This window comes from Canis lupus, chromosome 18, assembly GCF_048164855.1.
Source record: "Canis lupus baileyi chromosome 18, mCanLup2.hap1, whole genome shotgun sequence".
Taxonomy (NCBI): Eukaryota; Metazoa; Chordata; class Mammalia; order Carnivora; family Canidae; genus Canis; species Canis lupus.
This window is the reverse complement of record NC_132855.1, coordinates 5,382,562-5,397,972: the sequence shown is the minus strand read 5'-3', so window position 1 is coordinate 5,397,972 and position 15,411 is coordinate 5,382,562. Positions and strand designations below refer to the sequence as shown.

The window sequence follows — 15,411 nt, the reverse complement described above, 5'->3', positions numbered from 1 at the left end:
TCGACGATAAGGACAACCTCTCATTCATCTTTGTGGCCTCAGACACTAACACTTCCCTGGCACATGGTAGGGGCTCAATAAACATTTGGTTAAGAAATTAATTGATGGATTACAAGACCTGACATGTTTAAATATTTTATTCCATATTTATAGCTGCTTCCATACAAATTATGATTCCCATAAGATATAGGTTTATGTTTATAAAGAACTGAGTAATTTAGAGGTAATCCAATAAACGTAGATGGCGAAATATTGAAATTCAGTCAAAATCTTGAAATGCCCCTAAATCATATGACCTCATTGACCAGATTAATAAGATCTCAATTCCTAAATCTCAATTTCACTGGTGCTGTTTAAACATGGTCTTGACCTGCCATCGGAACATAGAACAACAAAGGAAACATCTGGTTTTTCTTAACTTTGGGGTGACAAATCCATTTGTTAACAGTAGCAATGGGACAGCCAGCAGTACTTGATAACAGCTCTAACGTGGGGAGCCTGGGCCAAAACAGATGGCCTAGACGCTTCAGGGAAAGCTCCGAAAAGATGTCTTTTCTAATTCAGGTTACACACTCCTTGAAAGTTCCTTCAACATAAGCATAAAGTTTGCAGATGATTTTATTGGCTCTGACAGCTCTGTCAGAGGTTAGTTTGCAATTGCCTCTTGGGGACAGTTTAGTTGGATTTTTTCAAAGTATGTAAAGGCAGGAATGTTTATAGTAGACCAACAAACTGGAAGTCCAAAGCAGTTTGCATCACCACCGACTTTCTGAACATGACCCTTGACTGGTCACAATTTGTCTACCATCTTAGTTTTTTTAACTGCTCATTGGCAAACCAAGGTTAATCCAGAGTTCCTGCCATTTCTTCTGTGTACATATATCGATAGTAATTACATTTAAACACTGAAGTTGTTAGAAGCTTGAAATCTGGCCAATACAAAAGTTGGAACCATCTTTGTTAAACCTCAGAATACATTAGCTACCTGTAATAACTACAGTGATTCTATTCAAACCTTTCATTCTATCATTTTTCAATACTTAGGATCCGTGTACTCTCTCTAAAACTGGTTAAATTTTGTAGCCATTTTGAAAGTGCCTAATTTACTTTTGGACTCATAAAATATACCATCCCTAAATTGATTCAATCATCCCTAAGCTAATCAATCATTAAAATAGAAAAAAAAAAGAATTTTATCACATTTGGATATAATACACCAAGACAACAGTTAATAAGAACCACACCCTGGAGTCCTTTCTAATTTAATGACCCTTTGTGTATAGCACAACTAGTAAATTGTTGGGTGTATTTGTTTCAAATGGACTGGTTCCAGTAAAATTTTGTTTGATACTTAATTTTTAAGAATCATTTCGCTAGACTTTGGAACTGTTTTTATAGCTGAAGAAACCGATACACAGGGTTAAATGCCAAAGCAATCATCCAATGGCAAAATCTAAAATTGTAATAATTGCACAAGCACATATACTTACATATGCATTTTTAAAGGGCTATCCATAAAGAAATGCTGATCAATAAAGGAAAAGTGTTTACATTTTTTATTCCATTATTTCCCAAGCAGGGCTAATCCATTTCTATTAGTGCCCAACAGTTTAAATTGAGAGGAAATGGATAAGCTGGTTGAGAAATAATGCTATACTATGCTATATAAAAATGAAAAATTCCCCCCATTTTCTTTACCGAAATGCTTTTTCTCCCCCTCAATTTGCCACAAGGTAAAAGAAAAAGAAAAGAAAAAGAAATGAACACAACTGCAGGGAGGGAAGTATTGATAGCAGGAAGAATTGTAAGAGCCTTCTGGGACTTTCTAAAAGTCATTGCCTTTATTTTTCATCTTCAGAGAAGAGAGTGACTCTCCAAAATACCTTGAAAGACTCCTGACTCTTTATCATCTGTTCCTACCCTTTCTCTTTCACATTCCCTGGGTCCCCAAAGGAGGGCCGAAGGGTTGTGAAAACAAAGACATTGAGGAAAGAGCATTACAGTTCCTTTTCACACTCGGAGGTCCCAGGTCCATACCTACAGCCCAGACCCTACCCCACTCTGACTGCTCAGGACCCTTGCGTCACCCTGTCCAGTGCTTTACAGTTGGACAACATAGGTGGTACCAGCACCTTTCTTCTACGGGGCAATATCCAGTCCCCTAGGGTCAAGCACGCAGAGGGGTAGCCACGCCCTTTGTACGCATCTGACTTTGCGTACAAAGAAGAAAGGAAAAACAGGAGGAAGCTTAAGTTCTGCTGTTCCATGCTAAGTGACTCTATCATTCACCAGAGGATAAGGGACAATTTATAATTGCTGCAATGGGAAGTACAAGAGTTTTGCAAAGAGACAGCCTTAGGTCACTGGTATGACCCTGGATAAGCTACCTGATCTCTCTGAGCTGCATTTCCCTGGACGTAAACTGAGAAGAATGATACCTCTCCTGGAGTTCTGTTATGAGGACATAAGTAGAACTCAAACACATGACTGATACATGATAGATATTTAATAAATGCAAGCAAAATACATTATGCCTTTGCCTCGTTTTAGAAGAGAGGCAATAAGCTGGACGTGAAAATGAGCCAAGTCACTAATAAAAACTGCAGCACCCTGCTGGAGACAGCATTTTTTTTTTTTTTTTTTTTTTTTTAGTTTTTCTGTCCAGTTTCATAGGCCTCTGAGTAAAATCACAATACTTAGAGCTCCACGAGCCTAGCAGCCATGTACTTGTCCTCAACGTTGAATATGCTTAGTCATATTCTTAGATAACTTAATATGGCATGTTTTATTTTTAGAGAGCCCAGCCACAAACAAACGACCAATACGAATTAACATAAAAGCAGTTAATATTGAAAGTGCCCTGTTCTAACCCATCATATCTGGACTTTCCTTTCTTTAAGGCAAGTTTTCCCAAAGAGTGTTCCCTATTACTGATTTTACAGAAAATTCTTACTGAAGATGTTAAGAAGAGAAAAGCATGCTTTTTTTGTTTTGTTCTGCTGTGGTTTTCCCCATGAGTTTTCAGAATCTTCAAAATTCTATTGTACATGAGGCATCTCCAAAAAGGTAAAAGGAGTCCTACATCCCCAAATTGTAGTTGCCCACAACAATGAGTTGAGGAACTGTCACCTGAATTCTTTTTGTCCTTTTGTGGAGACATTCTCCACAGGTACAATAATAGGGGCCATGGGGCTGGGGAAGGGGGGAGAGCAGAGAGAGCAAATCCAAGAATTAATACTCTAAAACAGGAGCTCCAAATCCTAATGCCTACAGGAGAAAGTGACCTCAAGATCAGAGGTTGGCTGGAAGCATTACAAGAGAAGATGGTAAGATGATGGCCAAATGCAGCACGTATGTTCTGTCTACCACAGCTCAAACTATTAAAAAATACTCTATGGGCCCGTAACATGTTTGTGGTTCCTACCCTCCACAGGTTGCCAGTGTGAAGCCCCTGTTCTGAGAAGATGACGTTCATTTTTATTTCAATACGGTACCACGTGAATAAACGTAAACAGCACCTTTGAAGATCTAAACGTTAGCATTTTGAAGGGAGAGGAGAAAGGATGCGACATGTTTAGAGCGGGATCCCACCCCCTTCGTCTTGATCTTGACCATGGCCACCATTAGGCCCATCTCAGGGTCAAGAGATGGGTCGGTTGGTCGTTTAGCACTGTGTGTTATCCACAAATATGTGGGTAGGAACAGCTCACGCCTTTCGAGGATTTATATTTCACCAGACACTATTCCATGTGCTTTACTTATAGCTCCTCATTTCATCCTCACAATAACCCTATTATTATCCTCAGTTTGCAGATAAAGCACAGTTGACGCTACCAGCCTATAGTGCCACAGCAAGCAAGCAAGCAGCAGAACTGGGATTGAAATCCTGACCGTCTGGATCTCAAACCCATACTCTTTTTTTTTTTTTTTCCTTTCTTGCTGTTTACTTAAGTAAAATAAATTGTAAGTTGTAAGTGGAACTTACAACCCTGAGATCAAGAGTCACAGGCTCTGCTGACTGAGCCAGTTGGGTGCCTGCGAATTTCTTAACCACTATTCTAAACTCGGCCTTGGAGATGTCTTGCTCCCCACTTGAGGGGTAGGTCGGTTACAGATGCTTTTGGCTACAGGTGACAGGAATTCTGGCGAATAGCATCTGAAACAAGTATTTTCCCACAAAATAAGAAATCTGGAAGTAGGGGTCTACTGGCATTGGTGCTGTAGCTCAGCAATGTCAGAACCAACTTCTCTCCTCATGGCCACAAGGTGGCTGGCTCTCGGCTGGGCATCATGTATAAACTCAAGAAAGCAAGTAGTGAGAAGGGGTGGCACTGGCCTCTTAGATCTCTTTAATTAAGAAACTAAACTCTTTCCCAGAAGTCCCCAACAGATTTTAGCTTAACCTTCCTGCCAGAATGGCATGACATGGCCATGTCTGGCTGCTAAGAAGTCCGGGAAAGCAAGTATCTCTTTTCTTTAGCCGCAGGAGGTGGAGGCAGGCAAAGGAATAGCTGGTTGAGAACAGGTGCTGGCTTAGCCAGGCAACAGTGCTGGCCACAGGAGTTTGGTTTCGTTAGGAAAATACCAAAAGAACTTCATCATACAGTGTGTCACCCATGCCACCGACCCGAGGAAAAGTTAAACAGTAACAATTAAAGTTAGCCACAAAACCAAAACTAAACTGTAGAACTCCTATTGCCTTTTCAAAGTATCTGCTTCTCCCCACTTCCAAATATGTGAAATGATTTCTCACTGTTTCCCTGATCAAACCTATCTGGGTAGCATGCAAAAACTCATTACTTTGATACTCGGATACTTTTATTATGCTATTCCTAGTGATTTTTACAAAATGTTATCTCCCTACTCACGGTTAATAAATCAAAATGACAAGTCTTAATACAGTCTCAAAATTGGATTGAATTTTGTCAGAAACTAGAAACTGGGAGACTTCGGTGCTGAAAATACAGAATACGTTATTTGGATCTATTTTCCAGTTTGTACTGTTCTTCTGGGTCTCTCTACTACTTTCATTGAATTTTTTTTTTCTTTTACGTGTTTATCGCGGCACACAAACTCGGAAAACCTGTTAAGGCAACTATATAATGCAATCTAAATATCCAGTTAACATTGCTATGGGAACCAGGAAAGAGAAACAGCACTCTAGTTATTCCTCTGGACAACTATGGTTAATTGTGAGCGTGTGTGTGAATTCATTAGTTGATTCGCCTTTAATTGGAAGTTGGGACTGAACCCCAAATCTATAACTGATCTGTCCATAAGTAGGACCTGGGCCGTCCAACCTGCAAATCAGCATTTAATAAGCACGAGCATTTATATAACTAATGTGGTTATATAACTACTAACCAGGGTCATCGTTCAGGTACCAGGTGAGGTCAGGAAGGCTTCAGCCGCGCTGCGCTGTGTATTTGGCCTCGCCAGCCTTGGCCCTCTCGCTCCGGGAGCAGAAAACCTGCCCGGGGGTTGGAGAGCTGGGTTCCAACCTCACCTCCTTCACCGACCGTGTGACCCTCCCAGGAACCCTCAGGCCCTCAGGTTCCTCATCTGCAAAACGGTTCAGTGCAAAGCTCTAGTATTACACGATAGGAGAAAGTTCCTCTTCCATAAAATTGGGGAATCATGCGGTACTTACTTTAGAGGACTGAGGCTGCTCTGCGTGGTCCCCAGGAAAGTGCCTGCTCAGTGCACACAGTAAGCGCTCGGGAAAGGGCCAACTCTTCTTATCATACTTCTCTACTTTTCATTCCATGGTGAATAATTCCTGAACCTGCCCAATGTTGTTTTGTCCCTGACAAGTAACTAACAGCCGCCGCTGCGTGACAAGCCCTAACGCAGGTGGGGACATGTGAAGGCCTAAGAGGCAACGCTCGGGTCCTTAGGTTGGTACCTCCCGGGGCTTATTTTCTCTAGAAGGTTAATGTCACTTTTGATGGTCAGGCCTGTGAAGGACAAAAAGTCCCAACAGGAGCCTCGTACAGTTCACCAGGCCCCCACAACCTTTTTTTTTTTTTTAATCATACGATTTCAACATTCAAGAATTAAACTTTTGTTTTGCTTGTTCATTGCTGTTTGCCTAGTTATTTAATCAGCCTGTTTCCTGCTACGAAAAAAAAAAAAAACCTGAAAGAAGCTGAAGTTTTCTCAGGGCTAAACTCCTGCGTTGTTCTTCCTTGCAGAAAGCTGAGTTATTATAATAAAGGGGATAATCGTTGCATAATGAAATCATCGGGACAATTGTGCATCCACTCCCACCTCCGCCCTGACAATGAGCGCCCTGTCTCTGTGGGGTCCCACCGCCCCCACCCCGCCCCCACCCCGCCGGGGCTCAGCCGCTAACAAGCGCGGGGCAGCCTGAGCCCGGGCGCGCGCCTTTCCCGGGCGCAGCGCGCGGAGGGGGCGAAGGGGGCGCGGCGGAGGCGCGGAGGGGGGGGGGGGGCGGAGGGCGCGGAGCGTACGCGGCGGGGGCGCGGAGTGGAGCAGGGGGAGCGCGGAGTGGCACGGAGTGGACCAGAGAGGGAGCGGAGTGGAGCGGAGGGAGCGCGGAGCAGGGGGGCGGGGCGCGGAGGGAGCGCGGGGTAGGGGGAGCGAAGAGAGCGCGGAGCGGGCACGGAGTGGAGCAGCGGGGCGCGGAGGGGGGCGGAGGGGTGCGGCGTAGGGGGCGCGCGGTGGAGCGGCAGAGCGCGGAGGGGCGCGGAGTAGGGGGCGCGGAGGGGGCGCGAAGTAGGGGGTGGACTGGAGCGGCGGGGCGCGGAGGGGCGCGGAGTGAGCAGAGGGGGCGGCGGGGCGCGGGGTAGGGGAGCGCGGAGTGAGCACGGGGGACGGGGGCGGAGGGGGCGCGGAGTTGGGGGGCGGGGCGCGGAGTGAGCCGGGGTGCGGCGGCAGCGGAGGGGGCAGCGGAGCGCGGAGCAGGGGACGCGGAGTGAGCACGGAAGGGGGAGCGGGGGCGCAGGGGCGCGGAGTGAGGGGGGGGCGGGCGCGGAGTGGGGGTTCGGGGCGCGGAGCAGGGGAGCGCGGAGTGGGCGGAGAGGGGGCGTAGGGGCGCGGAGTAGGAGGACGCGGAGCGGAGCGGCGGGGCGGGGCGCGGAGGGCAGCGCGGAGTGAGCGGCGGGGGCTGCGGGGCGCGGAGTGGGGGGGCGGGGCGCGGCGCGGAGCCGGGGACGGGAGGGGGCGGGGGGCGGAGGGGGCGCGCCCGGCGTCCCGCGGGCTGACGCTGGGCGCCCGAGCGCCGGGAGGGGGAGCCTGGGGCCCGCTGCCCGCCGCGCCGCGTCGGCGCTGCCCGCGCTGGGAGCTGAGAGCGCGGGGGGCGAGGAAACTTGTGGTGCACCTAGAAAGTTTCACCTTGGCGGCGGCGGCGGCGGCGCGGCGGGCGGGCGGGCGGGGCGGGAGGAAGCGCGACCCCCGGGGCACCGGCGCGGCGCGCGGGCGGCAGGAAGGGCGGGGGCCGGCTTCCCCTCCGGGCGCTGCCGGTCCCCGGGTCTGCGGCGGGACGAGCCGCGCGGGGCCGGCGCACACGTGCCGGGGGGCGGGCGCCGGGGCCGGGCTCCTGGGGCCGGGCTCCTGGGGCCGGGCTCGGGCCGTGCTTCCCGCCTGGACGCGCCCCGGGGCGGCGATGGCGGGCTGAGTCAGCGGGGAGCGCGCGGGCGGGCGGGCGGGCGGAGGCCCGGGGCTGGCCTCCCCGCAGGTGAGCCGGCGGCCGTCGCCGCGCGCAGCGGCCGAGCGCCGGGGAGCGGATGCGGATGCGGAGCGGCGCGGCGGGCGCGGGCCGGGCGCGGGGCGACAGCGGACTCCCGCGCCTCCGACGTCTCCGCGGAGCTTGGACGCCGCAAGGTAAAGCGACGCGCGCCGCACCCGGGCCCTCGGGCCCTTTGTTCCCCTCGGGGCCCCGCGGGCCGCGGCGGAGGCGCGGCGGGGGCCGGGGTCCTGGGCCGCCCGGGCGACCCGGGGCGGGGGCGGGCGCGGGCGCGGGGGCCGCCCGGGCGCTCGGGAGGGGCTGGGGTCGGGGTCGGGGTCGGGGTCCCGCCCGGCGGGGCGCGCGGGCATCCTTGCAGGGGCAGGTGCTCCGCCCCAGGCCGGGCCCGTGGCCGCCAGGTGCGCGGTGCCCCCGGTGTGGCAGGGGCCGGCGGGGGCGCGGGGCCGGCTGGTGCGGGGCTGCCCGGGGCGCTGAGGCTGCGCGGCCGCCCGTGTGCTCCCCGCCCGCTGGCCGGCGCGGCGCGCTGCCCCACCAAGTGCCCCGCTCGGGGAGAGCCGTTGGGCAGCTTGGCATCTGCAGAGGTGCCGGCGGCTGGTGCGGGGAGAGCTGCCCCGGGCGTCGCGTCTCCCTTCGCGCAGCTCCGGGTCCAGAGCGGCCCCGCGGCTCAGCGGGTGTCCGCGGCCCTGGGCCGAAGGACCGGGCTGCGCCCCGGGCCGAGCCCCGATGCTCGGGGACTAGGACAGCGCTGGGAAAAAGCGACCGACGGCATAGACTCTAGGGACCCTCCCCTGAATCCCGAGAACCCCGTTCCCACTTCCCACTTAGTGGAGTTGGGCGAGGGTTTGTCCTGTCGCTGCCTCCAGCCAGACACATGGACGTTGCCGGCAGATGGATCCAGAAAACCAGTATTGTCCTTTAGAGCTAAACTATTCTAGCTGACTAATGAATGCATTTTTTTTTTCTGCATGAAGATGATCTGAAAATGTCGTGCATCATGTTTCTCTGCGCCACTGGGACATAAATTGTGTTTTTATGTAAACTGTTAAGTGGTGCTTGGGTTATTGACATGTACATAGCTTTCCTTTCCATTTCCAAGCGTATGGGGCTTTGTTTTAACCTGGAAACTTCCATACTAGAAGAGAAGTGAGGTGCCTCGATGCCACACACAGCAAGTCTGTGGTGTATTCATTGGGTGTTCATTCTTTTTAAACTGCTGAATAACACCAGTGACATTTATATTACTCCTAAGAAAATTTTTGTAGTGCCAAAAATGTGTCCAAGTGCCTATAAAGGACACTAGTGTTTTTAGAAAAATCTGTTCAGGTTTCAAACTTAACAGTGCATGAGCCTCTAATTGCTAACCTAAATATATTTTGATTTGAATATGATGGACTTGATCGCATATAGGAGATGATCTGCTGAGTTCCACTTTTTCAAGGATCGCTTTGTTCTTAATACATCACAGTAGGGGTTTACATCAGATAGACACGCCGTCCCTTCAGGATTAATGGGTGAGGCTTATCTGAATGATAAAGATACACAAGATTAACCATAGCGCGTCAATATGAAAGCCGATGATATTTTTCTGACTTTTAAAACTACGATGAAAGGAAAATGACACTTTTCTAAGCAGGAGAAATACCCTTATTCTCTAAATTCCTTTGAAGATTATATGAGCATGTGTCCCACCGTAATCTTGAAATGTTCAGAATTTGTTTTAATGTGCCTTAGACTAAGAAATACATTTCAAAAGTCCATTTTCTTAGTTATTGGCTAAAAAAAAGTACTAATTCAGAATAACAGTCTAATTTTCCTTTTACAAATCTATGTAATAGCCTCAAATAAACTTTTTTCTCCTGTGTGGTCATCTCAAGACAACCTGAATAACTTAAAAGGGTTACTCCTTTCAAGACACACAGCTTTCCCTAGGTGACTGCGCCAGCGCCTGTGGTGACACACCCAGGGAAAGTACACAGCTCCCTGTATTTTCAGAGCACCTCCCATCTTTCTGCCCCTTTCTCCTCATCCCTTCCCCTTCCTTGGGTCCGAGTGGCTTCCCGACCCTTCTGTGTCCCCATTCTTCCACCCTATTTCAGAGGTTTCTTCTTGGCTATCATTAGGCTCACCAGAGCCAGCCCTGCTTTGCTTTTCCCCATCATCCCTGATACTTTCCTTGGGCTCCTTGCTTGTTCGTGGAATACCAGATTTCCTAATTGTGCTGCCTTAAGGGAAGGGAATATGAAGAAACTCAAGTACCAGGAAATTAACCTCCTTTACCTCAGTGGTGTATGTTGAAACTGGTGTCTTTGACATAGAGCCCTCAGGGCAGTTTCCTCTTGGGCTTTGCTCAATGCAAAATAAATAGTAACCTCCTAGTAATGACTGATAAATATACTGACTAATGTCAATTTAGGATCACTTTGATTCCCTTTTCTTAACTGGCACTGAGTTGCTGCCAGGCTCACATTTGCATCACCAAAAATAGCTAAGAACTGTATGTTGAGCATCATATATGTTTGGTACTAGAGAAATATTTTTTAAAAGGGAGAAATGCAATCTCTGCCCTTGAAGAGTTTATAATCTAGAATTTCAGATTAATAACACACAAAATTATGGAACTAAGATCCATGATTATTAAGGGAATGTAACAGGAAAATGATGACATTAGAAATCATCCCATTTACATAATAGAAATTCTTTTAAACATCAAAAGATTGGGACTTAAAGGCCTCATAAAATTTTCACGCTGTTTCTGAGCATAGCCTCTTGCTGATACACAACAGCCTTACAAAATAGACCAGGTTGATGTCAGTACTGTAACCTTTCCTTCCTGTAGGTGAGGAAGCTGTGTGTGAGCCTAGCCTCCATGCTATCTGGACAGCACCTCTGCCCAGCCAGCTTCAAAGGTTAACTATTTGAAGCATTTTCCACTGAAGCATAGTTAGGGATCCTTAGGTTAGTGATAAATGATGAATGCAACATTTCTGGTCTCTGGAGTTTTTCTCACCTTCTGTTTCTCCAGCGCTCTTTTTTTTGTTCTTTCTCTTTTTGTGGTAAAGCATACCAGAAAAAGCCATCATTCATATGTGTGGGGCATTCTGCTCCTGTTATCAGATTAAGAGCTGCGAGTAATTTTGTAATCTATCCTACTATCAGAAAGCCCATTCTCCGATATCTCCTCAGCTGTGTTTAACAGTTTAGTATATTCCCCTTGGGATTTGTTTCAATAAAAACATCCAGTAAAATCTTACTACAGATCCTTTGCTTTTCAACGGACAAAATGAAGAAAGTGTTTTTATAAGCTGTAAAATGTAATTGAGAGAAAAATCACACGTGTGGCATTTGTAGCAGGAGGTGTGAGCTCAGTGGAAAAAAAGAAGTTAACTGGCTAATTGCATATCCAGGTATACATATTTCTTCTATGATTGTGTAAATTTGCACAAGTATATTTATGCAGGTTATGCATGTTGTCTTTAATTTCTGTAATTAATTGTGTAGCTATAGGGCCCGTAGAATTCATATTAAGAGCCTATGGGCCATATAGGGGTGCCTCATGGGCTCGGTCAGTAGAGCATGCAAGTCCATCTTGGGTTTGTAAGTTCAAGCTCCATGTTGGGTATGGAGATTACGTAAAAATAAATAAAATCTTTTTTAAAAAAAAAAGAGCCTATGGGTCATAAAAATTGTATCATGATCCATAGAATTTGAAAATGTATTTCTTCTAATACAACAAAGGATTATTTATGAATATTATCAGGGCAGTTATGGAATACGGCCAGAGAATCACAAGTTCTAGAGAAAGCCAGGTTCTTATACTTTAAGAATGTAACTGAGGATTTAGTCATTCAGGATAATTTATTGAACACCTACCAGCCATAATTCTAGACTCTGGTAAAGCAGTAGAGAATAAAACAGACTAAGATCTCTGATATTATGATGCTCTGTTCTGTATTAAGGAAGGCAAACAATAAATAAAATACATAAATTAAAATGCTGTTTCTGAGTGGTGATAAGAGCTACGAGGAAGCAAAGTGAGGACTGTCAAGGATAAGAGAGGGTGGAGTGGTGATTGAAAAATTCAGTAAGATAAAAAAAAATTCAGTAAGTAGTAGTCAGAGAAGGCTTCACTTTGAAGGTGGCCTTTGAACTAGAACCTGGAAGAGATAAGAAAGTAAGTCCTGTCGATATCTGGAGTAGAGCTTCTACTTTGCACTTCTCAGGAGTGCCATTCTGGTTTTGTTGTCTCTGGAATTGTGCAGTGCCCAACCTGCACAGCTCCACTTGGAGTCCCTGATTGTTACCAGAAATACCCGGACCGTGCCTGCCATAGTTCACTGCAGGCTCAAAAGTGACAATGAAGAAGTGGCCACATCCCTTGGTTTATTGTGTATGGAAGAAGCAAACCCATGGTATTTTCCTGCATTTACCTGGTCCCATGTCCACATGCCATCCTTGATCAAGGTTATGGCTCCATTCAGACAATTTTCCTTCTTATTTTTTACACTGTAAACCTGGTCCAAAAGAATTTGTTGAGAGTAGTATTCACAGCCTCCATCTCCGATCCCTTCCATGGTAAATATCTGGGGACTGCAAAGGAGACAGTTGCTGCCTGTGTGTGCAGCCTGTTTTGCACTTCCTTCTTTCTTCTTTCTCTCCTTTCTTTTCCCTTTCCAATGTGAAGCCACTATGTCGGATTTTCTTCCTCTTTCTTTCTGCCCAATCTGTGTCCTGCATCAAGATTTGCCAACAGGAAAGAAAAAAAATACCCCAGAAACCCAAGAGAGGGCACCTTGTTGACTCAGTCAGTAGAACATGCAACTCACTCACTCTTGGGGTTGTGAGTTTGAGCCCCACGTGGAACGTGGAGATTATAGTAAAAAAAAAAAAAAAGATTTGCCAGCAGGTAACCTAAATGAATGAAACTAACCATTTCACTAGAAACCAACACCCTGCTTGGAAAAGGCCCCACCTAACAGGAGACAGCCAGCATTTGGCATCATCAGAGTTGCCGTGAAGCCCAGTAAGTGGCATGGGCCCGTGTGGTAGGTGTATCTTTCAGATTTTCAAGAGAAGCTAGAAACCTCTCCACTTTAAAGTGTTGACTCAGCATCTTTTAAAATAGTGTGCAGGATTGACAAAAAGTTTCGGTGTCAGATTTGGCTTCTGGTGGTCTTGTTTGCAATCCTTAGCCATGACTATACCTGCCAATTGGTCCCCTGTGTCACCTTCAGGTGTTGTTGAATTCAGCAGCATGTATGGCCAAAGATGCCCAGAGCCACTTTTGCCGCGTGCTTATCTTCTAGAGTTCTCAGATTCTTCCTCCCTCTAGAAAATTAGCTTAGCAATCCACAAAAAAAAAGATATTATATAATTCATCACCTTTTGGCACGCACTTGTTTTTCTTTTTTTTTTTCACACTTGTTTTTCTAAGCTCTTCAACAAATATACTTTCTATCAAACTATGTATATTTGTGAGCTAAAGGGTAATCTACTTTTTTTCATTCTTAAGTGAAGCAGTCACTTTCTGAAGCCTCAGTTCATCATAACTTTATGTATAGATTTCATTTCCAAGTTCTCATTCAGGATAAACTCCCTCTTTGGAATACTGGTGCTTTTGTTATGTTGTGTTTTGTTTAGATGTGCCTGAACTTGACTAGTTACTTCTCTACAATTGAAATTTAAAACATGTACAGCATTGGATTCAAGTGCCCTTTAGAAACCATCAGATCAGTACTGCAATCTATTTTTCCAAAGGAATGAAAGCTCACAGGTTGTGCACTAACTTGTTTCCTTTAATCCTAAAAACTCAGTGAAATGCCCAGGCTAGTGGCCTTCCGGAAGGCCATTGTGTTAGAACGGAAGACTATGTACTGTATTTCTTCCTACTATTTTAAATGCAAATATAATAATATATCATGAAACAGAGCACATATTAATATCAGTGGCTTTTTCCTGTTTTGAAGTGATCCCTTGTTACCCGATAGTTGGATCTAAAATCTTAGTCCAATTTTGAAGTTGTATGTAAGAAAAAATAATTGACTTGAAGGAACTGAAAAGTACTGCAGTTATTCCATAAGACCATGGGAATGTTTCTAATTTTTAATATTTTATTGAAAATATCAAGAAGAACATTCAAAGCTGGAGACCTTTGAAATACAGTTGATCGTTGAACAGCAAGGGGGTTGGGGCACTGACCTCCTGTACAGTCAAAAATCTGCATGTAACTTTGACTCCCCCAAAATTGAACTAATAGCCACTGTTGACTAGAAATCTTACCAAAAACAGTTAATACATATTATGTTACATATATTATATACTGTATTCATATGATAAAATGAAAAAATGTTTTTAAAAAATCCTAAGGAGGAGAAAATACATTTGCAGTACTGTACTGTATAAGTGGACCCATGCAGTTCCAACCTTGTTGAAGGGTCAGCTGTAATGTAGTCTTCACAAGGCAGAGAGAGAGAGAGAGAAAGGAGTGGGGTAAATTTGTTTAACAGAAGGCAGGTTGTCTCCTTTGCAGTCTAATCATGTGAGAAAGGAAAATCCAGCCAAGTTTTGGGTCTACAAGACAATTCAAAGTATCTTTAAAAATAACTTTTGGCGTTTCTTAAGACCAATGTGTGTTCAGACCAACATTTTAGCTCTTAAAATTTAAACCTCGGGGTCTTTTAAAGGAAATTTAATCCATGTGTTTTTGATTCACTAAATCCTAAATCATTACCCATAAACTGTATGTCTCTCTAAGCTCTTTGATGTTTAAGAAATCTTTGAAGCCATGTAAGGCCTTTTTTGTTGCAGAAGAATAGGAAGTTGGTTTTTGCTAAGGGTCAGTAAACAGCATCTTCAAAAATCTGAATTAGGTCTAAAATCTCACAACCATAACAGAATGAATATTTGAAAGAGTGCTAATGCAGTTTTCTGATGCAATGTGAAAAATGTAAGTACTTTTAAAGACCCAGTATTATTTAGCTGTAATTCTTACTACCCCAAGGAAATGATTTTGGCTTAAAAAAAAAAAAAAAAAGATAAAGCCCAAATATTTAACATTTTATCCTAACACACAGTAGGTACTCAGTAAATGTTTTGTTGAATGTTAAATGAATGACTTTTTCTTCTGCCCAGAACCTTCCAGCTAATGTCAATCTTTCTATTCAATAGCAGTATCCATCTGTCATGTTTCAGGATGAATCTATTCTAAGTCAGTGACCTGGTTCGACAAATTTTAAAAATAAGCCATCAAACTAAATATATGACATTTATTGAAATTCATTCTGTACCACGAAGCAACTGCCTTGCAAAGAGTGCTGAAAATAGGAAGGCATTTCTGGGCTAATTAGATTAAATATTCAGTTGTTACCATATGCTTTCTGAAAATTGATTTTTTCCCCATCTTACTTCTCCTGCCATCCTTCCTCCCACCTTGACGTGCTTACTGATTGAAAGCTTTGCACAGAAAAGGGCAGGTCGTTTGTATCCATAAGCAAGTTCAAACAGGCTTAGAAAACGTAATGCTATAATCATAAGTTGCCGTAATGTAGGAGGAAAGAGAGGGATACTCAACAATAATGGGGGTGTGGGGTTTTGCTCCAGATTACATAGATGACACATCTTTGAACTCTATTGTGTGGAGAAAAACACCTTCTTACTGTAGTTAGACTTCCTGTTTATGAGTGTGTATTTTCTGGTGACTAGACTTC

At 45.7% G+C, this 15,411-nt stretch overlaps 1 protein-coding gene across 1 annotated transcript in view; it reads left to right on the top strand.

Annotated features, from left to right (window-relative positions):
- The first annotated feature begins 7,690 nt into the window (after window positions 1-7,690).
- The window catches only part of MET (MET proto-oncogene, receptor tyrosine kinase), a 124,153-nt gene continuing 116,432 nt past the window's right edge, over window positions 7,691-15,411 (top strand). Inside the window, exon 1 of the mRNA XM_072783341.1 lies at window positions 7,691-7,845. Coding sequence (XP_072639442.1) covers window positions 7,749-7,845 — 97 coding nt within the window. The 5' untranslated portion in view covers window positions 7,691-7,748. The remainder of the gene's footprint in view (window positions 7,846-15,411) is intronic.